At 37.7% G+C, this 22,162-nt stretch overlaps 1 protein-coding gene and 1 non-coding gene across 2 annotated transcripts; one reads left to right on the top strand and one right to left on the bottom strand.

Annotated features, from left to right (window-relative positions):
* Positions 1-3,125: 3,125 nt before the first annotated feature.
* Positions 3,126-5,951, bottom strand: LOC149015494 (lysM domain-containing GPI-anchored protein 2-like). Its single transcript, XM_089156835.1, has 4 exons — positions 5,215-5,951; positions 4,238-4,358; positions 3,916-4,097; positions 3,126-3,534 (listed from the first exon to the last, which is right to left on the bottom strand). The coding sequence occupies exons 1-4, from the start codon at positions 5,894-5,896 to the stop codon at positions 3,437-3,439; spliced, it is 1,083 nt and encodes a 360-aa protein (XP_089012961.1). The 5' UTR covers positions 5,897-5,951; the 3' UTR covers positions 3,126-3,436.
* Positions 5,952-11,155: 5,204 nt separating this feature from the next.
* TRNAS-UGA (transfer RNA serine (anticodon UGA)) lies at positions 11,156-11,237 on the top strand. The gene has a single exon. It is a non-coding gene; the product is annotated as a tRNA-Ser (tRNA).
* Positions 11,238-22,162: the final 10,925 nt, after the last annotated feature.

Below are 22,162 nucleotides of genomic sequence, written 5' to 3'. Positions count from 1 at the left end.
GTTCAATTGCTAAAACTTCTGCTACTAGTGCACCTTAAGATTGGTAGCCTTGAGCAAAACAGAATGTCATCTTTCATTACTACCTCTCTCAATGCTTCACACATTGACTTTTGTCCAGCCATGCATTGGGCTTTCCCACTTGATAACCTTGCTATCTTTTGTCTCTTGGAACAAAAATCGTTAGTGAGCCATGCAAATCTCAGAATCTTAAGAACCAATTTGGAAACCTTTCCATTAGTTTTGTTTATAAAACTTGTCCTAATTGACCAGAGGATGTCTGAGTGACGATATAGATTTTGATGCTACTCTTGTGTCTTTGCCTTCATCATCATAAGCTGTTGTATTTGTAAATCTAGTTCTCCTACCCGGTCAAATAATTTGAGCTTCCAGATCGTCTGCATCCGGGCAGGACGTTTGTCTATGCGTTCGACTGCTAGATGCCTTGCAGTCAGGGCATGTCCGTGCATCCTGCTGCTGGGTGCCCTACCTGGGTGCAGAGGATCTGCGTTAATAATTAGAGGTCCAACAGATCCCAAACAGCTTTGCTAAGAGGGCAATCCAAGAATATATGTTCAACGCTACCATCTTCAGCTTCACACCAAGTTAGATCCAGATCCTCACTGTCCTGCATTGTCATCCGTCCTATTCATTCGATCATCCAATGGGCAACTCAAGGATGGAATTAATCACAACCGTCAGATGAAGAGGAGTTGCTTCTTCCGAAAACAGACTAGATTCCATTTCAATCATTTCTAAACAGATTGACATTATTTTCATTTTTTTTTTTTTGGTACTGGTGCTTTTTTTAATACTGGAAATGAAATGTCGCCGGATTGGTGTGAACCTAAGACTTCCCCATGGGCTTTTAACCGCTCAACTAACCCACCATTGACAGTTGAAAGTTAGAGCTACAGGTGCTTTTTTTTTTTTTTTTTTTTTTCAGTTTTTTCATATGACGTTTAAATTAAACTTGCCAACACGTTACCCATCCGACAATCAAACGTACAGAATAGAGGATGATGCCAGACGAGAGGATACAGATATGCACTATAAGGATATACAAGGATATATTACAGCCCTCTTTTCTTGGTTAATCTCATCTCCAGTCGGCAGATTTTGTGCTTCAATTAGAACTTTTTAGGCAAATGGCATATGCCATAAAAATAGCACATAGGTGCTTGGGCTGCAATAGGGCTCGGTATTTGCAATCTCAAGCTCAATCCTATATATTCTAATTGAAGTCCATTCTTGTCCTGACACCAAGGAATATTGTCCCTAGCTTAAGCCCTATAGGGTCAAGCCAAACCTATCTTCACTGTGATTGGCCCTATCCCTAGGCTTGATTGGTCTTGTCCTTGGCCCTGATTGGCCCCGTCCCTAGCCTTGATTGGCTCTATACTTGGCCGTATCCTTGGCCCTGATTGGCCATGTCACTAATCCTAGGCCTAGCTCTGATTGGCCTTGTCTTTGTCAATGTTCCTAATTCATTGAGATCAAGCATCAGAAATAACATTAGGGCCAAAATTAAGGTCAGGGTCAAGGCCAAAAATCATGGACGGGTCAAGACAGCCCAAAGAGTAATCTCAGGCCCGCCCTTGGCCCTAGTTAGGGCCAAAATCTTGAGCCCGGGGGGGGGGGGGGGCGCTTAAAGTTGCCTTGTTCCAAAAAAACATACAAGCTTTAGGGCGGGTTACATGAATCCAGGATCAAATCTCTGGATCATGAATGAGAACGGTTGGTTGTAAAATTGTTCTGAAATCGAGATTACCTTCCAATGTGATCGAGTTTTGGGTAGGGGAAACCAGATCAAAAAGCTCATGCACATCACAAAAATCACGCGTCAAATAGTTGCTTGGATGAATCCAGATTCATTCCACAACCAAACACTAATTTTATAAATTATAACTCCATACAATTGAAAAAAAAAATTTAAAAACCCCCCCCAATAAACCAAGGCCTTTAAGAAAAACTAAAAATTGAAATCTTGATTCATAGGCCATGATTCAATCAATTGAAAAATCATATTAATGAGTTTATAGTATCACATTGAAGATTCTTATATTTTTCAACTTACCACAAAATGAAATTCCTAACACATTGTCAATAAAACCTGGTCAATGAAGAAAAATAGTAACAATCACCAATCAACTAATTAATTAAACAAAGAGGATTTATAAATGTTATAAGATTTCATCTTTTAACAAAGCCAGATATTGATAAAACTCTCAAAAAAATCTCATTGTACCAATAAAACTAATTACCTAATAACTCATCATTTGTTTGACTCTAAGATTTAATAGATTACATATCATAACCACGATTCACTTACATTGCAAGATGAACAAGACATATTCCATTCTATATAGAAAGTAAGTGCAGAGAGGATTGATCATATTTTCACCTTAGAATAGAAAGTATAATGGTTTATAGACTCTTATTTCTTTCCAAAACACAATTACTTTGAGTAAAGTCATACTGATAATGTATTATAAAATGGAAAAAAATATTAAAAAATGAAGAAAATTAGAACAAGATCAATTGAACTCTTTCAATGAGTTGTATACATTACATATTTATAATAGAAGTAATATCTTCTCTGATATAAAAATATCAAAGTCATATAAGAAAATATAATATAAAGCTTTTTATGTGTAGGTCCCTTTAGTGGATCATAAACTAATGTTGAATCCCCTTAATGCAATATATTACATGTGTGTCCTAAGCAGTGAAGGGACCAAAGTGTCCCTCAAATTATTTAATACATTGTGTTAATATATGATTTCAAAAAGAGATAATTGGTTATTAAACGTTAATTATATGGTTAAAAAAGTGTGTATATATATAATAGCACAATGTATTAAATAATCTGAGGGGCATTTTGATCCATCCATGCTTGAAATTTGAATATATTTTAGTTAGGACTCACACGTAATATAAGGGACCCAACATTAGTTTTTGGTCAACTAAGGGGACTCACACGTAAAAAAACTTTATAATATATGATTTTTCTGCACAATAGGATGCCCTTGGTATGTAAGCATATATTTTTGCCCAAGATGGAATGTGCATAAAATGAAAATGTGGATCGCCAAGATTGTGCAATAAGGTGGATGAAATTTTTAGTTAGAAGTTACATTTTTTGGTATTATCTCTTCGGGAATGATAGACATTGTATTATTTATAGGAAAAGAAAAATACAATTTCTAAAACTCTTATTATTATACATTGTAGTTATTTTGCTAGTATTGAATAACATTAGACCATTTTGAAATATTAAAGCAGTAGAGGTAATAATCCGAATTAAAACTTTTGAGAGAAAAGTAAGAGTAAATAGAAACTCAGTATGAGAGAGAGAAAGAAAATTTTCAAATAGGTTGTTCTTTTATTTCTCATATGAAAGGTAATTAGGAGTATACAAGGTGAATTAGAAATTCTACTAAAGAAAGCTAACACAAAGCAACACCAAGTGACACACGACAAGAAGAACCCTCCAACTTGAACCGTCTGAACCGATCCTTGCTGCTGCATAGTTGCCTGGTGGTGCCATACAATTTTTTCAACCACAAATAAGATGCATCAAATAATAGATTAAATTAAAAAAAAAAAATTGTATAATTTTGTGAAGTAATTATTTGGCCTCTTTTCATAAAATGATCTTATTATGTTTGAGTGCATGGATGGAGATCCTTTACGTTCAGCTTTTTGTGCGTTTAGTTGTCTAATCGCTAGATGGACAACATCTAGATGCAAAGAGCTAGACCATCAGATCCATAACATTCTTTAAAATATTTGACAATAAGCTCTTTGTGTGTCCAAACATCGTCCATCGTCCATCTAGAGATTGGACAGATGAGCGCACAAAAAGCTGGACGTAGAGGATCTGTGTACTTGATATATAATGTATGATCAACTTACCGCTACAAGTGCTGGAGTTGAGGTTTTCAAGAGTAGTGAGTATTGTTGTATTATCATATCCAGCATAAGCACAGGTGACACAAGAAGAAGAATTTCCAATAGGAAGTCCATCAGTGCATTTCATTGAAGGGCATTGAGAAATATTGGATGGTTTCACCCCTTGAGATGGAGCACATTGCAACCTAGTTATCATTTAATCAAGTAAACAAGATTAGGTTTTGTTAATCTAATTGATAATCCAAGTAGTTACAACTTAATTGATGAAATATGCTTGCTTGTATAAGATTAGGGTGAAATATCTAATGATGAAAAAAATACTTACATTAAGCTGTTAGAAGCTTGGCAAGAACACTGGATGCAGTTGTAAGCAGTCAAGGCATACGTTCCATTAGCAACAACCAAAGGGTAATCCAACGACTTATTGCTGACCTGGGATGTGCAAACTGTGGATAATATGTCTTAGAATAAACACCAAGAAATCATGAACAAAACATAATTATATTGAAGGAGCTAAGAGATTTATCGATGTTTACACACCCATAAAATGTGTTATGTTCATGGACAAAGAAGAACTTTCACTGCCGCAACAGTGCCAAGATCCAAAAAAATTGGAGGGGGGAAGTAATAATATTTCGCACAAAACACAATGACTTTTCTACCCATTATTTTTTAAAATTAATTATTTTATCTGATCTGGGGCTAAGTATTGATACTTTATACAAGGTTCCAAAAAACGGGAAGGAGGCGATGGAAATTTCAAAAAATTTGGAGGGGGGTGTTGGGGAGAAAGTGCTAATATTTTACACATGAAAAGATGGCTAGAAGGAAATTTTCAAAAAATTGGTGCAATTTCTAAAATTGAAGGAAGAGGGGCCATGCCCTCCCAAGCTTAGGGTAACTCCTCCCTTTGTAGGAAGAAAATTCCAATAAAGATCTCTCAACTAATTGCCGAAATAGCATTATAGAAACTTTTCCCAAAACCCTAAAATGAAAATCATAAATCTCTCAATGACTTCTTAAGAGAACATAAGATACATATTTACAGTATTTAATCAGATAAATAAGGTTGATCCATCACAAATCTTACAAATCAGGTCATTTGGATTATCTACCGAAATATATTGATGCGGGTCAATCTTCCATGGCAGATACAAGAATTCAGATCACACAAAACATTAAGAAATTTCAACCAATTCATTTAAACTAAAAGTGTTGAAGAAATTAGAAGTAGAAGAAAATCTTAAATCCTTGTGCATTTGGATTGGAATTTCAAAGTTTTGAGTTATAAGAATTGCAGACCTTTGAGAGGAACATCGAGCGGTTTACCGGCCAGGAGAGCATTTGGGCTGGCCAATCCGTTTAGACTCAGTAATGTGTTCGCGTCGGTTCCATATTCCATGGCAATCTGAGAAACAGTGCTCCCTGCAGGCACGAGGTATCCATAATGGAGGACCTGATTTCCACCCACTTTATCACAGCTGCATTGGAGCGGAATCCATAGCTTCTCACCTTCTGTAATAATATACATTGGAGGGGCGATATTGTTGACTTGGGCAATGTCCTGGTACGTCACCAACCCAGAATACACTTCTCTGGCTATGTGATCCAAATTGTCTCCTGGCTGTACAGTGTAGATAGGAACCTGGTTAGAGATTCCAGTGTTGTTGGAACAACTGCAAGGGAAGGGGATTCTGATGGTATTATTGGCTGCGAAGGCCTGGGTTTGTGGGGTGGAGAGAGGGTAGGAATTGGCTCCAAGTAAAGAGTAGAAATTGGTGACTCCGAAGAGGGTAGAGATGTTGCCCAGGGTTGTGTCGTTGGGTGAGACGTAATCGATCAGTGATTCGCATGTGGCACCGGTGCTGGTGCATTTGAATCCGAGAGCCGCCGATGGAACCACTAGAAGGGCAGAGAACAAGGCCAACATGAGGCTGAGCAGCAGCAGCAGCAGCGCGCTGGAAGGGAAATCTCTCGTCTGCATCGTGCGCGCGCGCTTTCTTGTTCTTCCAAGCTGCCCTCTAAAGCTTTTCAGGCCGGCCGGCCGGCTAGAATTTGTTTGACTCTCTCAAGCTCTCTCACGTAGGCTTTTATAAATGTAATAGGAATGAAGTCCCTTCGTGGGATCTATTGCATGAGGTCTACCTTTGATCTATTTTGTCAATATTTAAAAGTAGATCTCACCAAATATAAAAGAAAAAACATTGTTTTCCATGAAAGAGAGGTGATCCAGGGTCAGATTAAAAGTGTGTGTCGCTCTCAGGTATGGACAGGATGTGGGGATTAGAGATTGAATTTGAAGGCTGCGTGAGACAGCGCGCCATAGAACAAGTGATGCAATGATGGGAATACAATATTTTGTTGCTGAGAAGGAACTTCATGGTCGAAATTATTTTTAATTTAATCAAGAATAAATTATATATATAGTGCTCAGTTTATAAACTAATTGCAATTCATTTTATTATGTTTTCACATTTAATTCTTTGTGTTCAAATTATATTTCAAACACCTTTTTATTGTTAGAATAATAAGGTTTAGTGATGGATTGTTCAATTAGTAATGGTCATCATCTCTTAGCAACACTCTCATGTGATATATGTAATAGATTTCACCATCCTTATATAAAGTTATCAATTCCTCAAACAAAAAACTACTCTCCTTTATTTTCAAACCCACTTTAATTTCAAGAAAAAAAGAAAGAGAGTCTGTTGAAAGAGTCATGACAATTTTTTAAGTATTTTTCAAATTTTTACTCACTTATAAAGAGATTGAATTAGGATAAACATGCACTTTTCTATTCTAAAACTAATGATTTTATTCATAAAGAGACTTTTGTAAAAATAAAAAATAAATAAAAATAAAAATAGAAAAGAAGAAAGAAAGAGAGAAGATTTTGTAATATAATAAAAAGAAAATTTTAAGACACTTCAAGACTAAGTCAAATTGGTAATGCGACCCCTTAAAATAACTCTTAAATTTGTACAAAGGTATATACTTTTTGTTAATTATCTTAAGAGTGTACTTGAAATTTTTATAAAAAATATAAATACAATAGTTTCTAAGGATGTATATGCAATTTGCTCTTTAAATAATGCAAGCATGAAGTGGGTCGATGGCTGCTTATAAGCCCGTCCTAAAATAATTTACATCTCTTTTTTCTAGTCAATTTGACTATTAATTTGGTCTTGTTTTTAAAGTCTCCAATAGTATTTGTTTTTCTTAATTAAATAAAATTTTCCATTTAATTACAAGCTCATGATAACCATTATTTTTATATTTTCCTTAGTTATTTGGAACTAGGCCATATCTGATTAGGGAATCACAATTAACCTATTCGTACACTTCAAAAGTTATAATTGAAATTATATTAATGAAAATAAATGGTCAATTATAATGTGTTTAATCATAGATTGGATGGATGAAGAAAAAAAATTTTGAGGGTCATAAAAGTATACAAAAATAATTGTTACAGTTCATATCCATCCTGTAAGCCTCTCTGTTCATATAAAAGTCCACTAACCCATCAATATTTATATGCTGCTTTCATTGTTATATTATTGAGAAAATTACTAAAAATATATACAAGAAGTTGATGAATTAATTATAGAAGTACTAAACTAGTTGGTAAGGTGTGCCATGTTCCAAGATTGGTCAAAATGGTCATATTTGCTGATCATAATGCGAGAAGTAGGGTGACATCAAATAAGTTTTATATTAAATTATGTCAAATTTGATGGTCCAAATACAATAAGATTGAATTGAAATTCTAGTTTTTTTTTTTTTGATTTTTGATTTTTGATTTTTGGATTTTTTGATTTTTTTACATGACATCTACTTAAAAAATTAAAAGTTATTCACAATTATTTTTTTCTATTAAGTGAAAGGTAAAAGGACATAAATGCCCTTGTCCCATTTAAAGGAATTTTTTTTTTTTGGTAAGAAATTTCCATTAACTGAAAGAAAAAACAACCCGCGAAACAGCCTAGGCAATCAGACACCGGTGGAGAGCATGGGGGAACTACAAAACCGAATCGACCTTTGGAAATCTTACGGGCGCAGGGAAGATAGAAGGAATCTCCATGGATGAAGAGCGGCGAGAACCGACGTAAACGCTAAGACCCGACGACTCTCCATGGCATCGAGAGGGAGAGAGAGGGGAGAGAGGTGAGAGAGAGAGGGGAGATTTAGCGGCTAAAGAAGGTTTGCTTTGCAGGGAGAGCATCCGCAGATCTCTCCCTCTTTCGTATGGGCGGCGGAACTTGGCCTCTCTCGGATCGGTTTCATTTTTTCGTTTCAAAGCGAATTGGAGTTTAGGAAAGAATGAATTGGCACTCGCAACACACACAAAGAAAGATCTTAAAACTTCTTAGCAGTGATCTTGAGCCCTGATTTCTTACAAATCAATGCCCTAGATCTCGCACCCCATCTCCTTAGGAAGTTCCTTCAACGAGACAATGTGGTTCGCAAATCTGACTTAAAAGGGGTTTTGTTCTCGTTGATTGCATGAGATTTTTGCAAATAGAAGTAGAAAGAGATAGAGAAGGGGTTTGTTGTTCGGTGGAGATGATTTTGTAGAAAGAGAGGAAGACGGAGAAACAGTAGTGATTGCAGCGGTGACTCGTCTTTGAGCGTGGTTTGCAGTGCTTCCTCTGTTTTCTGGCAATTCTTGCCGATAATAAAATATTAAAAATATAAACTCCATTACCGTAATCTTGTAGGTTCCTTGTAATTTGTGGTCAACAGCCATCGATGGAGATGATCGGACTCAAAGTAAGAGGGATGGATATTTGTTGAGTAAAATTGGGACCATCTTGACTTGGATTGGGTTGATGAGTTGTTGAATAGGAATTCTAGGTGTTGATGGGTCAGAGTGCTAACTGGTGGTTTCTGATTGAAGAAGGTTAACAGGACCATTCCACTCCTATGTGGGTTGTTGAGTACTAGGTAGATAGAGAAGAAATTAAGTAGAATTAAAGCTTGTATTGAATTCAGGTTTCTGTTTTGGAAAAGCTTGAATAGGTGAGGCCCTGTGGGGATGGATGTTGGTGAAGTAGTCCTTGGGGTTGAGTTGAGAATTGAGATGAGAATAAACACTTGTGATTTGATTTGATGGAAAGGTTAAGATAGGATTTTCTTTTTTCCTCCACTTCCAAGCATTAACTCCATCTAAATTTCTTATGACTTGTTTAATGTCTTTATTATTTTCTATGCTATAATATAAAGTTTTTCCTGTTATGATGTTTTCAAAGTCTTGAGGATCTATTTGACAAAAATCTTCAGAATAAGTTTCTAATTGGTATTTTAGAGAATTTCAGGGGAAGTTTTTTTTCTGGGGAAGTTTCTAAGAGTTGTGAAGATGGTAACCCACACTGATTTCTTGTACAGGAGCAAATTTGTTGTTAAAGCTGGTGTTTCAAATTTGTTGTATTTTTCGTTGAGTTTATCTTTACTAGCTTTGGACAAAATAAAACAAAAACTCCAGAACACAGCTGGGAGTTGTAGAGTTGACCCAATTCTACAACCATCCGATTTCCTTCAAGGCTTCAAAGAAGCAATCATGGGCGAAGTTCGCAACATGTTACAATCACATGCAAGCACTAGTGGGCCCATAAATCCACATTTATCATCACAGCCACACATCATACCACCTCCAGATGATGCCGAATTTGAAGTGATTAGAAAAAAGAAAGGAAAAGACAAGGAGAAAAGTCTCCTTGACATTTAGATTCCAATTATAGGGTGATACCCTTATCATCCGTCTCACACCCAAATGACGTTAAACTTTAGGAGATGGTTTTTGTGAATCTTAACAAAACCACAAGAATTTTGGCCCAATCCATAAAGGACAACATGGTTTTTAGGACAGCCATATAAAGCTTCAAATTTGTCCTTAGTGCGTTGAGAAAGGGCAAGGTGGCCAAGGTGGAAGGACTTAGGCAAAAGATATGAAACTAAGGAAGAACTAGAAAGAAAAGAGTTGTTGTTCTTTTCCCAAAAAAAAAAAAAACATAATGTAGAATTGCATATGCACCGATACCATTATTGGAGAGGTGAACAAAGAATCACATGAAAAAGTGAAACCCCGCTCACATGGCCAGTTTTTTTGCATGACTGGTGGCGTGTTTGGAAATTTTTACAAAGATTTACAAGAAAGTGATTAAAAAATATTAAAAAATAAACACATGCTAATTAAATGCTAAATTATATGTATGCGATGCAAAAAGTTATAGAGAGACCTAGGAGATGGTAGAGGCACGACTATAGGCATGCCATCTCAAATCCTTCATTTATGAATTTAAAAGAAAAAAATAAAAAAAACACAAGCCCTTGATCTTACATTTTTATCGCACCTTTCGGTTCCCAAAAAGATTAAAAGAAAATTAGAAAGAAAGAAAGGAGGCACTCACCATAAGAAAGCTTATTTTATTTCTTCAAAAAGGATTACAAAGATAGCATTTAGTACGAGTACGAACTATATATATATATCATACTATAATATATATATATATATATATATATATATATATATATATATATATATATATATATATATATATATATATATATATATATATATATATATATATACACATACTACTATTATAAAAGTAAAACTCATGGAAGATGGCTACATTTTTTTCCCCTAAAATGTCCCTAAACTTTTACTAAAATTATATATTAATTATGTCTAAGATTGTAATTCAACACTCATAAATATAATTAATATAATATTATTATTATTATTATTATTATTATTATTATTATTATTATTATTATTATTATTATTATTATTATTATTATTATTATTATTATTATTATTATTATTTTGTGTATTATTATTATGTTCGCTTCTATTCGTTTTAATTAATGAATATCAATGATTTGATTTTTTCTTCTAAGGTTCTTGCTTGACCACCAACTAAGAGTTTCAAGCCGTCTTGGGATTCCAATTGAAAAAATTTTGAAAATTCAATTAATAATAAATATTGATATTAATTATATTTAAGAGTGTTATATATACAATCTTAGACATAATTAATATATAATTTTAGTAAAAGTTTAGGGGTATTTTAGGGGGAAAAAATGTAGCCATCTTCCATGAGTTCGTACTTTTATAATAGTAGTATGATATGATAGTATGATATATATATATATGGGGAACCTAAACCAATTCACAGAATCTTGGAGATATTTTCCTATTTAAATGTATTATTAAGATGAAACCCAAAGCACACACAACCTTGTCGATATGTCCGAGTGGTTAAGGAGATAGACTTGAAATCTATTGGGCTTCGCCCGCGCAGGTTCGAACCCTGCTGTCGACGGTTTTTCACGCTATATTTTTCACCTATTATTTTATTGAGAGATTTGAAATTTTCAATTAAGGTTTTTGCGTGACAGTTCTTGGCGATTGGTTTTGAGATCTCACTATTTTTCTTTGACGGATGTAGCATCCCCCCCCCGTGTTTGGACCCACGTCAAATCTCTTTGTGTTTTTATTTGTTTCTTTTCGATTAGCTTTTCTTGGTGTGGTTCAATTTTTTTTGCCGTGTTTTGGGAGATATCCGCACGTCTTTCGATATCGATTCCGAATTGATTTCGTCCCAACCAATAAGGGTTTATGCCCGGCGACCTAAACCAACTGTAGGGCAGGAGTTAACCACGATTTTTTGGGTTTGTTTCATTGGTTTGCGGGCGGCGTGGTTTTGAGATCTCACTATTTTTCTTTGTCCGATGATGTAGCATACCACATCAGTGTGTGAACCACGTCAAATCTCTTTGTGTTTTCATTTTTGTTTCTTTTCGATTAGCTATTTCGTGGTGTGTGTTTTAACAATTCTATGTGCCGAATTTCTATGCTTGCACAGGAAATATCCACACAAGTATGAACGAAAATCCTACGGATACGATACCAGTATGGATTCCGAATTGATTTTGTCTGAAACAATATAGTATTATTGGTTTATTATGAACCATGAGACGACCTTAAACCAAACCAGTAGGGCAAAGGAATATTAGACCGGAAGGTAAGGCGTGTTCTTGTAAGTATTCAAACAGCAAAGCGACATGGAAAGCAAAATCCATGTTTGGCTCTCTGGGTTTGCTTAAGGTCTCAACTGCCCCCTGATGTTGTGGTTCCCATTTAATTCTAAGTTGTCCATGGACAGATTCAGAAACAGATGAGAAAAAAAATTCAAATGAATCTTGTTTCATTAGAAATACTATAAATGTTAAAGGAGAAGAAAATAGTGTACTTGGTTGACATGTATTTATACGTATAGTACTAAGAATCATATTTTTAACTTCAAATTTTTTGAATATATTTCTTTTCTTTCTTTCTTGGTTAGCATTGAACCAGTCATAAGGACTGGGGTCTATAAACCCAGAGGATGGAAACGCGAGAGGAGGAAGTGTGGAGAGATAGATGTTCGAATTTATTAATATAATTATGAAATCCAATTTGTCTACTCCCAAAGCTTGTACATCTACCTGCTATTAATGCATCAGATTAGCTAAGATGTCAATTGAGTAATTGATTGTAGAGCTCAATTAGTAGATTTCAAATTTAAATTTTGAAAACAACTTGTGGAAGTCTCCCCTCTTAGAGCTCTGAAGTTGACGTTGAAATTTATGTCCGTTCCTCCACTCCGGCGAGCATTGGCACTGGATTAAGTAAGTAAAGGTTGTTCTTTTTCCATTTCTCCTCAGTTTCTCTATTGCTAAAAAAATGTATCCTCCACGTTAAGCTAGCTTCAGAGTTCGGAGTGCAATTTTGGGAAGTTTATGCTTTACGAGATTAACTTGATTGCTTCAAAGAAAATATATGACAATGGGGAAATTTGTAAATTTTTTATTTCCAACATAGACTCTCTCGAATAGACCCAGGACTACTTCGAAGAAATAATAACGATGGGGGAAATTTGTAAATATTTGATTTCCGAAAAACCATAGTCCAAGAAAAGGGAAAAAAGAGTTTGGGGCAATTATTTCCAAGTAATAACCCATTTTTAGCTCTTGGTTCAAAATAATCGATCCCTATTTGTTTCCTACTCTGCACGAATCCGGATCATTACCCCCGACGAGGAGCCGAAGATTTTTCCACCACAAAAAGTGGTGGGCCCCACCTGAAAATATTAAAAATAAAAAAATAAAAAAAAAAGAAAAACCCTCCCATCACCACCCTGGGCCCCCTGTTTTTTGTGGTGGTAAGCCGTCGGGGAGCCGGGATTGCAGATCCGGACTCCCTATGCACCTCCTCTGCAACTCTATAAACCAAGAGTCAATAGCTATTCCAATGCTACTAACCCATCTCATGCGTTGAATTTTTTTATAGCAATTTCCCAATTGTGAAGTAAGAGTCACCGCTTTGGTGTTTTCCAACACTCTTGATTTAAATAATCCAAAAAAAGGCTAGAGAACTCGTCGATTCTTCTATCCCGTTAAAGCTGTAGTGGAGAAAGTTCTCAAGCTTCTCAGTGGTATTGCCAATTATTAGGCCTTTGTTGTTCTGAAAGGTTCACCAACAATGAAAAATGAAGGAGACAGATTCCTACGTGTGAAAAAATTCGATGGATGAGATTAAATCTAATAAATAAAGGGTTGAAAACTCAAGTCGTCCAACCAACGTATTCTTACGGTAGTCCTGTGACATTTTTTTTTTATTTTATTTATTTATTATTTTTCTAAAAAAAAATAAATGAAAGAAAATAGAGTTTTTTATACTGATAGCTCACTTAAGTGGATAGTGGGTGTGAAACTATGAAAGCGAGAAAAATTTACTCGATGCTCACTTTTTACGATTTCAAAAATTACCCGTCACCCACGATTAGTTTTACTGTTAAATTTAAATGAAAAATCACGGGTTTGCCTTTATGTGTGATAAGTTGGCGTTATTGCCCCTTCCCTCTCACTCACACTACCCAACCCCCAAGTTGGTGACCCAACTTCTACCTTCCCCTCGCCAAGAACCACCCACCACCCCCAAAAACCACCTTCCCCTCTCCCTCTGCCTGAAATCACTTATCACTTTTCAAATATTATCTTTAAGAGTTGTGCCACTAGAGCATATTTTGGCCACTTAGATCTCAATACCTTAAAAATTAATGCATTGCTTTATGGATGGATAATATTTGAAATTGTAAAAAGTAAGCATCCAATAATGACCTACACCCCCCCCCCCCCCCCACTTAAGTGGATTACAAGTAAAAAACTCAAGAAAATAACAATATAAACATGGTATTCATATGCAATAGTAGGTAAGTTCATCTTATTTACTATTTCCCTTAAGTTCATCTTTTACTTCTCTTATGCCTCAGGTCTTTGCCTAACAATGTCTCAATCACATACTGATTGAACAGTGATCATTGAGTCCTTTCAAAATAAACATTCAAATCGAAGCAAGAAGCAAGAAGCAAGGAGTTTAGCAGCCAACCATATGGGTAACCTGCCACCAGGGGAAGACCTATGAAGGGGCTGAGGGGGGCCATGGCCCCTCCCCCAGATTTTTAAAATTTTTATATAAATTCCTTTAATTCCCTTGTTTTTTCCACTTTTTTCTCTTCCTATATGTGAAATGTCGCTATTTGCCCCCCCCCCCCCAATATTGAGAACAAATTTTGAAGTAAAATAATGGGCACATATGTCATTCCTAATTAAAAACTAATTCCTCAATCCCTATTTATTTTCCCCACTATTCTCTCTTATCTTTTCTTCCTATTTATTCTTTTATGTTTCTATAAACCTGGTTAAAGGAAATTTTTGAAAAAACATCTTATTAGGTATTCAAAAATCAAAATGTCATTCATAACTAGAAAGTAACTCTTCAATCCCTATTTATTCTCTTCTATATCCTCTCTCCTCTTTTCTTCTTATTTATTCTCTTCCTTTTTTTTCTTTCTATTTATTCTCTTCGCTTTCTATAATCGTGGGTTAAGAAAATTTGGAAAAAAAAATCCACTCCACAATTAGGTACTCTTTCTTTTTCTCAATTTATTTATCGTTTTTTTTTTCTCCTTTTTTTTATTCTTTTTATTTGATTTTATATTCTATTTTTCTTTTTGTCTTCTGCAATTTTTGTTATTTGATTTTGAATTGTGAATAAAATTTCTATAGTTAGTAGGTGACTAATTGCCATTGGTTCGCATCTCTTACCTAAAAACAAATTTGGTTTACATCTCCTTCCAAAGAAAATATTGGCTTGCATCTAACTTTTTAGGGTTGAAGTCATGTGTATATATTTTTTCTATATTGTTGCTTTAATTTTACCTATATTTTGTCGAAAAAAAAATATATCATTATCAATAATTTACCTATTTTTTTCAAATATGTGTGGGCTCCACAAAATATATGTGGGTCTATTCTTTAATATAATAAAATAATTTAGAGGTGGGACCTCAAATGAATCTTATAAGGGCCCACATAATGTGTGATAAAAAAAACATTAATGCTTCCTTAACGAGAATGTTATCTGGCTTTTGTTCTTCGTCCCCCCCCCCCAATATTTCATCGTGGGTCCGCCCCTGCCCGCCACGAGACAAATCAAGAACCTAGTGATGTATCTTAAGATGTTGTGCCAGCTATACGGTCTACCTTCTCATCCAACACCATGGGAAGCCAAATGGCCAGAAGTAGAACCGTCCAAATAAATTTATTGAGGGAACTCTTCACCTCATACAGACACTAGAGAGTTCTCCTTGAGAAAATGAAATTGTGGCGAATTAAAAAAACAACCAGCCATATCGCCCAACCGGACACCATCATCCCACAAATAATAACCAAAAATAAGACCGAAATCCCAAGAAACCCTACTTCTTAACCAATCTATTCTAGTTGTTCCAATGAAACCACTGATTATGAGAAGCTTAGACATCCAACCAATGAAAGTAACATTGGTTTTTCTCTATTCTTTAGGGACATCCTCTAACAAAGGATTTTTTGATTTGCCACATTCAGAAGATTTTGTTTTTGTTGTTTCATCCTCCACATCCACATCTACAAGGGCCATGAGTCTCGACTTTGTCTTAGTCCTTAGAAAGCTTGAAATCAGCCGGAATGTCAAAACTTTGTTTCTTGTTCCACCATGACTTGTTGCTTCACTGTATACCTTTTCAATCTCTTGTTTCCACTAAACTGTTGTTCTCCCTCTTACCACCAGAAGAAGCATCAGTGGATACCTCTTCACTCTCCCTAGATTGCATAGTCGTTCTCTCTCCCCTTCCCTGTGGAAGTCTCCCCTCTTAGAGCTCCGATGTTGACTTGAAATTTGTGTTTGTTCCTCCACGCAGGCAAGCACTAGCGCTGGATTCGACAAGTATCGGTTGTTCTTTTTCCATTTCTCCTCAGTTTCTCTATTGCTAAAAAAAAATGCATCCCCACGTTAAAGGAGTGCAATTTTGGGAAGTTTATGCTTTACGGGATTAACTTGGAATAAACCCAAGACTCTCTCTCTCTCTCTCTCTCTCGTGTTTCTACCATCCCTTGTTTAATCGAGATGTAGTAGTTGAATCTATGACAAGTTACTGTAAGTGTAACAACCCCCGTTTTTCTAACCCGGAATCCGTATTGCAAGTCCGAGAACCCGAAGGTCTAGTCAAATTAATTTTGTGGGGTGTCTAAATTGAAGTCCATGATCCATATCCAGAACCCATGGATCTGGATTCTCTTGTTGAAGAATCTGCCTTACTGGGAAGTTGGATCTCTGGTAGAAGGCAAGTGGTGTTTGGAGATGTCCGGAATGAAAGTAAAACATCCCCCATGTGTTGTTTAGGGCTAGGTTGTGTTTGGGTTTCAACCCCCTGAGCAAAGCACCCTTGTGTAGCAATATACATGGGGGCGGTTGCTAGTGGTGGTTGATTAAACCAAGCAACCGCCTTAAGCGGTTGCCCGGTTCTGCTTGCGGGAAAATGCCCTATTTTGCCCCCTATTCGTTATAAATAGCATCCCTCGCCCTATTAACGCATTATTATGTTCGGGATTGCAATTTTGGGCGATTAAACGGCAGTGGAAACGTGCTAAAAGGTGGGCGAAGTGCTGTTAATGATCTGGAACCTTTTTTCCTTCTATTCTTGGTGATTCTGATTAAGGTAATGAATCTCCATCTTCTATTCTCTTCTTTTTAACCTCTGATTGATATGAACCCATCCCCATTTTGTTAGTGGTTACCCAATTGATTTGTTGTATTTCCCTTTTCAATGTTCTTGATGAGATCCTGTCCGAAAACGAATCCCGGCATTTGTTTAATGGATGGATCCCATCAAGGGGAATGATTTGGGTAATAAATCTTTGTTAATTTTAGGGTTTCTTGTTACCCCCTTGTTCTAGACCTATTAAGCTTGAAATTCGGACTACGATCATCCCAAAACGGATTGAAATCGGATGATAAAAAGTCTAATTTTCGGAGTTGGAAACTGTCTGAAACAAGGGCGGTCGCTTGTGGAGGTCGCTTAACTTAAGCAACCGCCACAAGCAACCGGTGTTTCCGATATCGTGTAGGTTTGATTTTTGAATTGTTTTGACTCATTGACTCTTATACATTCTTGTAACCCTATGCCTAGGTGTTCTCTGTTTCAAATAAAAGTCTTATAATAGTTTTTGGATTGCAAGTTAGAGGACTTCTACTAAATTACAGGTAAGGACATGCATTCTTATTTATATGCAATTACATATACATGATGATTCAGCTGTTCTATTTACTATTCTTTGATCATGTAACTTACTGTAATTGTATAAAGCATGTGAATCTTATTGTATACTTGTTGTTTGTGGTGTTCCTTAATGTACTTCATCTTTTATGATATTGCACAACTGTTCATGGTATGATAAAGAGTGATGTAATGTAGTTGTGATGGAAGAGGTATTCCATTGGGATATCTTGGCTAGATATATCAGAGGGCTGTGGTATGGGACACATGCTCATTGATGCCTCTAGCACTATCATGATTACTTGATGACATACTTAGGAGAGTCTAGAATTGCATGGCTAGGTACCCCACATGCTATTACCCTTTCGGCAGGGGAATTGAAGCCGGGTGACCCGTGACAATGGTGACGTGACTCTGTTTCATCCTACAGCGGTAATCAGTCCGTGCGGAGACTCAGTGGTCCGCTGTTGGTCATGCAATGGTAGGGTTGCATATGTTAGGGTTGGGCTCATGGATGTCCAAGAAACGGACCGGGTGTCGTGAGGAGTCATGAGAGCATCCGCCCCAATAATATGTGGATGACCATAGGGTTAAGGAGTGGAGTCCAACAGCGGTAGCCAGTCCGTGAGGGTTCTCACTCCTAGGTTGCGAAGGATACTAAACCGAGTTGGTTGGTGCCATAGGGGAAGTATCTGGACTTCATATAGTATGTTACCATTATGACTTGCATTGGATTAGAAACCCCGACATGCGCCAGTACTCATTGCCAATGGTCGTGGTGAGAGAGTGTTGACTTAACCCCCAGCCATGGTTTGAGAGCCAGTGTGGACTTACCCCTTTCCCAGGATCCTTATAGAGGTAACCAGTCCTTGCCGGATCAGAGTGATGAGACTTACCCAAAGGAGGGCTGGTGTATATCTTAAAGCATGTCAGCTGTTAGAGACTTGCATAGTTAGATCTTAGTAGCATTCATATTTCCGCATACCATTCATATCATTTCATATATGCATTCGTGGATTGTATTGACATATATATGAGAATTGTCTCTGTTCTCATCGAGTTCGTTAGAACTCACTCCTTTCATTGTATATGATATGGAGAAATTATGATCGGACCGGGTTCATACGTTCGACCCTCGACCCCGGTCGAGACAGAGAACCGACTCGCCCCGGCGACCGGATCCGAGATGGCTGCGAGAGAAAACTTATCGCTCGAGCCGCCCTAACCTCTTTGGTGGTTAATCCCTATGATGGCCGTTGCGGCGCGGCATCATTATCAAAGGGATAATCTCGCATCCTAAGGTTATCTCGGAGTCCTCTATTGTCCAAACTGTGAGTCTGTTGCTCAACGGCCTATCTATTAGATCCAACGACACCCGAGAGGCTCGTGCATCCCGAGGAGTTCGGGTACATTCTATATAAACCTCACTACCATCGAGGTGGGGAGATCGCACCCTGAGACTCGGGTTCGGATACATGTGATAGACTTAACTTCGTTCGATCTAGATCACCTTTCCCGGTTCATTCCTTGCTCGTGCTTCTGCGGGCCGTTTGTGTTGTTCATCCCGACTTGCCTTCGGAGGTGGACTCCCCCCCGCGGTCGGCCACATCCGCGCTTCGTTGTGGTCCCCGAGGAGTCTGGGCTGGCGATTTGGCATTGTGTATATTATATGAGTTGTACAGATGGTGGCTCAACGTCGGAAGTTGGAGATGATTCATATGAAAGAGCTTTCTCGTATGAAGCTGATGTGAGACAGACAGTGGTACATGGACTTGCAGAGCATGGAGCCTCCTGAAGATGCTTGTGTGCACTTTTAGCAACCCATTGATGGCCAACGGAGGCAGATTCCCAGGATTTTGATGATTGTGTGAAGAAAGATTGGAGGACATCTTTACTTGCTAATTTAGAAAACTAGTTTTTTAGATTTAGAAAAGAAAACCAAAGAGAAGATTATCTAGTTTATTTATTTTGCTTCCGCTGAACTCGATATTACATTTGATTCTTGATTCTTTCCTTTGGCTATTTCTTGGATATTTATTGGAGTATTTGGACTCCTGTAACATTTTTATTAATTATTGCTCTATTCTTGCTCTTGATTACATGTATTTGTATTTATTATTATTGATAGACTAAAACCGTGGATCCTGTGACGGATCGCACCCACGGGTTGTCGGGCGGGTAACCGAGGCCGGTGGGCGGGATCAGGAGCATCCCGTAAGAGAGCATCCAGAAGAAGGTTAAAGCGCTCAATAGGTCGTAGCTGCATAAATCAAGAACCTCCGGGATGTCGATTGAGTCCCTACGACGCTTCCTACTAGGGAAGATAACTAATGCATCCGTATCCTCAGCCCCCTCCATACCGGACAAGCCCTCGTCGGTCTGTGTCATTGCATCAATAAGAGAAGGACCATGTGTGGCCGGATTCAAGGAAGTAACATCAGGTTTGTAGAATCACCCTTTGACACAATGGTAACAGCTTGAGTTTTTAAGGTCTTAATCGAGACACGATCAATCTTTTCAATTCTTTCTAAGGCCGAGAGCACCTTCTTTAGGAGGTCCGAATCCTCCATTTTAAGATCACATTTTTCTTCATCAAATTCCACATGTATACCCTCATTATCCCATAGTTTTTCTTTCATGCTAACAGAACCCACAACCTTTTCTCCCTGACTTTTTTCTTTACTTTTTCCTTCTTTCTTTCCTTTATCATCACGGTATTTCTTGTTCTGGCCTTCACGGGCCAGATTTGGTGCACCTCTTTCAATGGCCTAAACTGGATCCTCAGATCCAACGGCCTCAACATACCCATCTCCTTTCCCTTCTGGCCAATCAAGAGTGATAGTGTTGCCGTTTCCCTTTTCTTGATTCAGAACAGCAACATTATCACCCAATTTCTGAATAAATTCATTCAGATCCAAATCGTTAAAACCAGTGTTTAAAAATGACTCATCTCCCTTTTCAGGAGTAGCCATCGATTTTCCAGATCTATTGTCATCCTTTATCTGGTTCCACTTCTCCTTTCCATCCGCTGCAATCGCAAGACACACATCAATTTCAGTATCAAGCCCAACCGTACCGGCTTCCAGCAGGCTCTTGGTGTTAGGATTCGCCCTCCTAACCTCCTTAGCACTTCCTTCAGGTAAATCAAGTTCAATCTGCACCTTATTTTTTCCAAAATCCACACCTTTTTTCTCCTTGTACTTCGCATTACATTTACCGGACCTTTCCTCTTCTCTGGAGCGGCTACCCTTCAAGGTTGGTAACAAAAAAAGGTTATTCAATGCCTTAGTAGACAGCATCCTGTGAATCCCGAACTTGATAGGTCTTGTAGTAAGATCACAGTAGATCTTATCCCTCACATGACCCGAACCAACTTCAAATTGAGATATCATCGGGGACCTCATTGTAGAGTGAGTTATTCTTCCACAGATCTCACAGAGAACCCAAAGTTCATACTGAACTTTCACACTTACCCACTCATCACCATTGCTTCTGATCTGAGCCAACACCTTCACAGGATTGTTAAGATTGAGCATAACTTTGGCCCTAGCCGACCTATCAGGCAAATTCATCGCACCCACCTCCAATTGGATTTCCACGACCTTACCCAACTCGTTTGCAGCATTCAAAATTAATCCATATTCAAAGCAGTCTAAGCGTATCCCCTATAGTTGTACCCACACCGGAGTGGGAGGAAGAAGTTCTTTGCCGCGAAGATCTAGAATAGGTTCGAGGGACAGCAACACCAACCTCCCGCCAAGCCACCATGGAGCACGGGAAATGATTCTGTTTCTATTGGTTTTAGTAGCAAAAACGACATGCACACCATCTCTCCCGAAGATTGCAACATCGGTCGCACCTAATGGAACCCAAAGCTCAACAAGCAGCCTGCAAACCTCCTTGACTGCCACCGGATAGTCCCCAACCACCTTCCCATACAAAGTCTTTGAGGTCAGCGCTCGATCGAAACCAGAATTCATCCAGCCTTTGTTCGACGCTCCTCCCCCGAAGCCATCCATGCCCCTGACGAGGTCCTTCCCAGATGCACCAGAAGCATATTCTTTGGAGAAGCACGGCTGAGGCCGATTACACTTTGCATTAGAGAATCTTCCCGTATGTGCCATAGAGACTTAATCCCAGTCACCGAAGCAGGAAGGTAGAAAATAGTTTGAGCTCAGAAAGAAACAGAGAAGGCGGTCTAAGAACCTGCACAAAAATAGAAAAAACAGGGGAACAAAGCAAGTGCAAGATCGACAGCAAAAGTGATAAGCACCTGAACAATTAAAGGCTTCAACCGAGAGACAATCATTCCTGGTGTAATAAAAAGATTTGCAATAAATATAGGACATCGCTGGATTGAGATTTTGTTTTAGGGAGCAGAAGGAATTAAGAGTATGGGTAACAGTCATTGTAGCTGAGGGGATTAATAACTCCTCCACAGAGCCTTTATATGCACAATCCATCCATATCCCTCTCTGCACCGAAAAGCATCACCATTGCAAGCATCCCCCAGAAAAAAAAAAATTAGCTCATCAAGGCGGTGGTACCCGAAAGGAGTAGCACCGCCGAACACAGGAACCAAGAGACAAAATGAGATAACATCCTAGAAT

The sequence above is a fragment of the Hakea prostrata genome, chromosome 5 (assembly GCF_041222555.1).
Source record: "Hakea prostrata isolate BN-2017 chromosome 5, UWA_Hpros_2, whole genome shotgun sequence".
NCBI lineage: Eukaryota > Viridiplantae > Streptophyta > Magnoliopsida > Proteales > Proteaceae > Hakea > Hakea prostrata.
Note: the sequence above shows the minus strand (reverse complement) of the source record. Positions and strands in the feature narration are given on the sequence as shown.

Bases quoted from the DNA above. Each gene is read 5' to 3' on its own strand.
- LOC149015494 (XM_089156835.1), bottom strand. From the start codon at position 5,896: ATGCAGACGAGAGATTTCCCTTCCAGCGCGCTGCTGCTGCTGCTGCTC. The intron at 4,359-5,214 runs GTCTGCAATTCT...TATTATCCACAG, and splicing joins GCTCGATGTTCCTCTCAAAG to TTTGCACATCCCAGGTCAGC. The intron at 4,098-4,237 runs GTAAGTATTTTT...AATGATAACTAG, and splicing joins CAAGCTTCTAACAGCTTAAT to GTTGCAATGTGCTCCATCTC.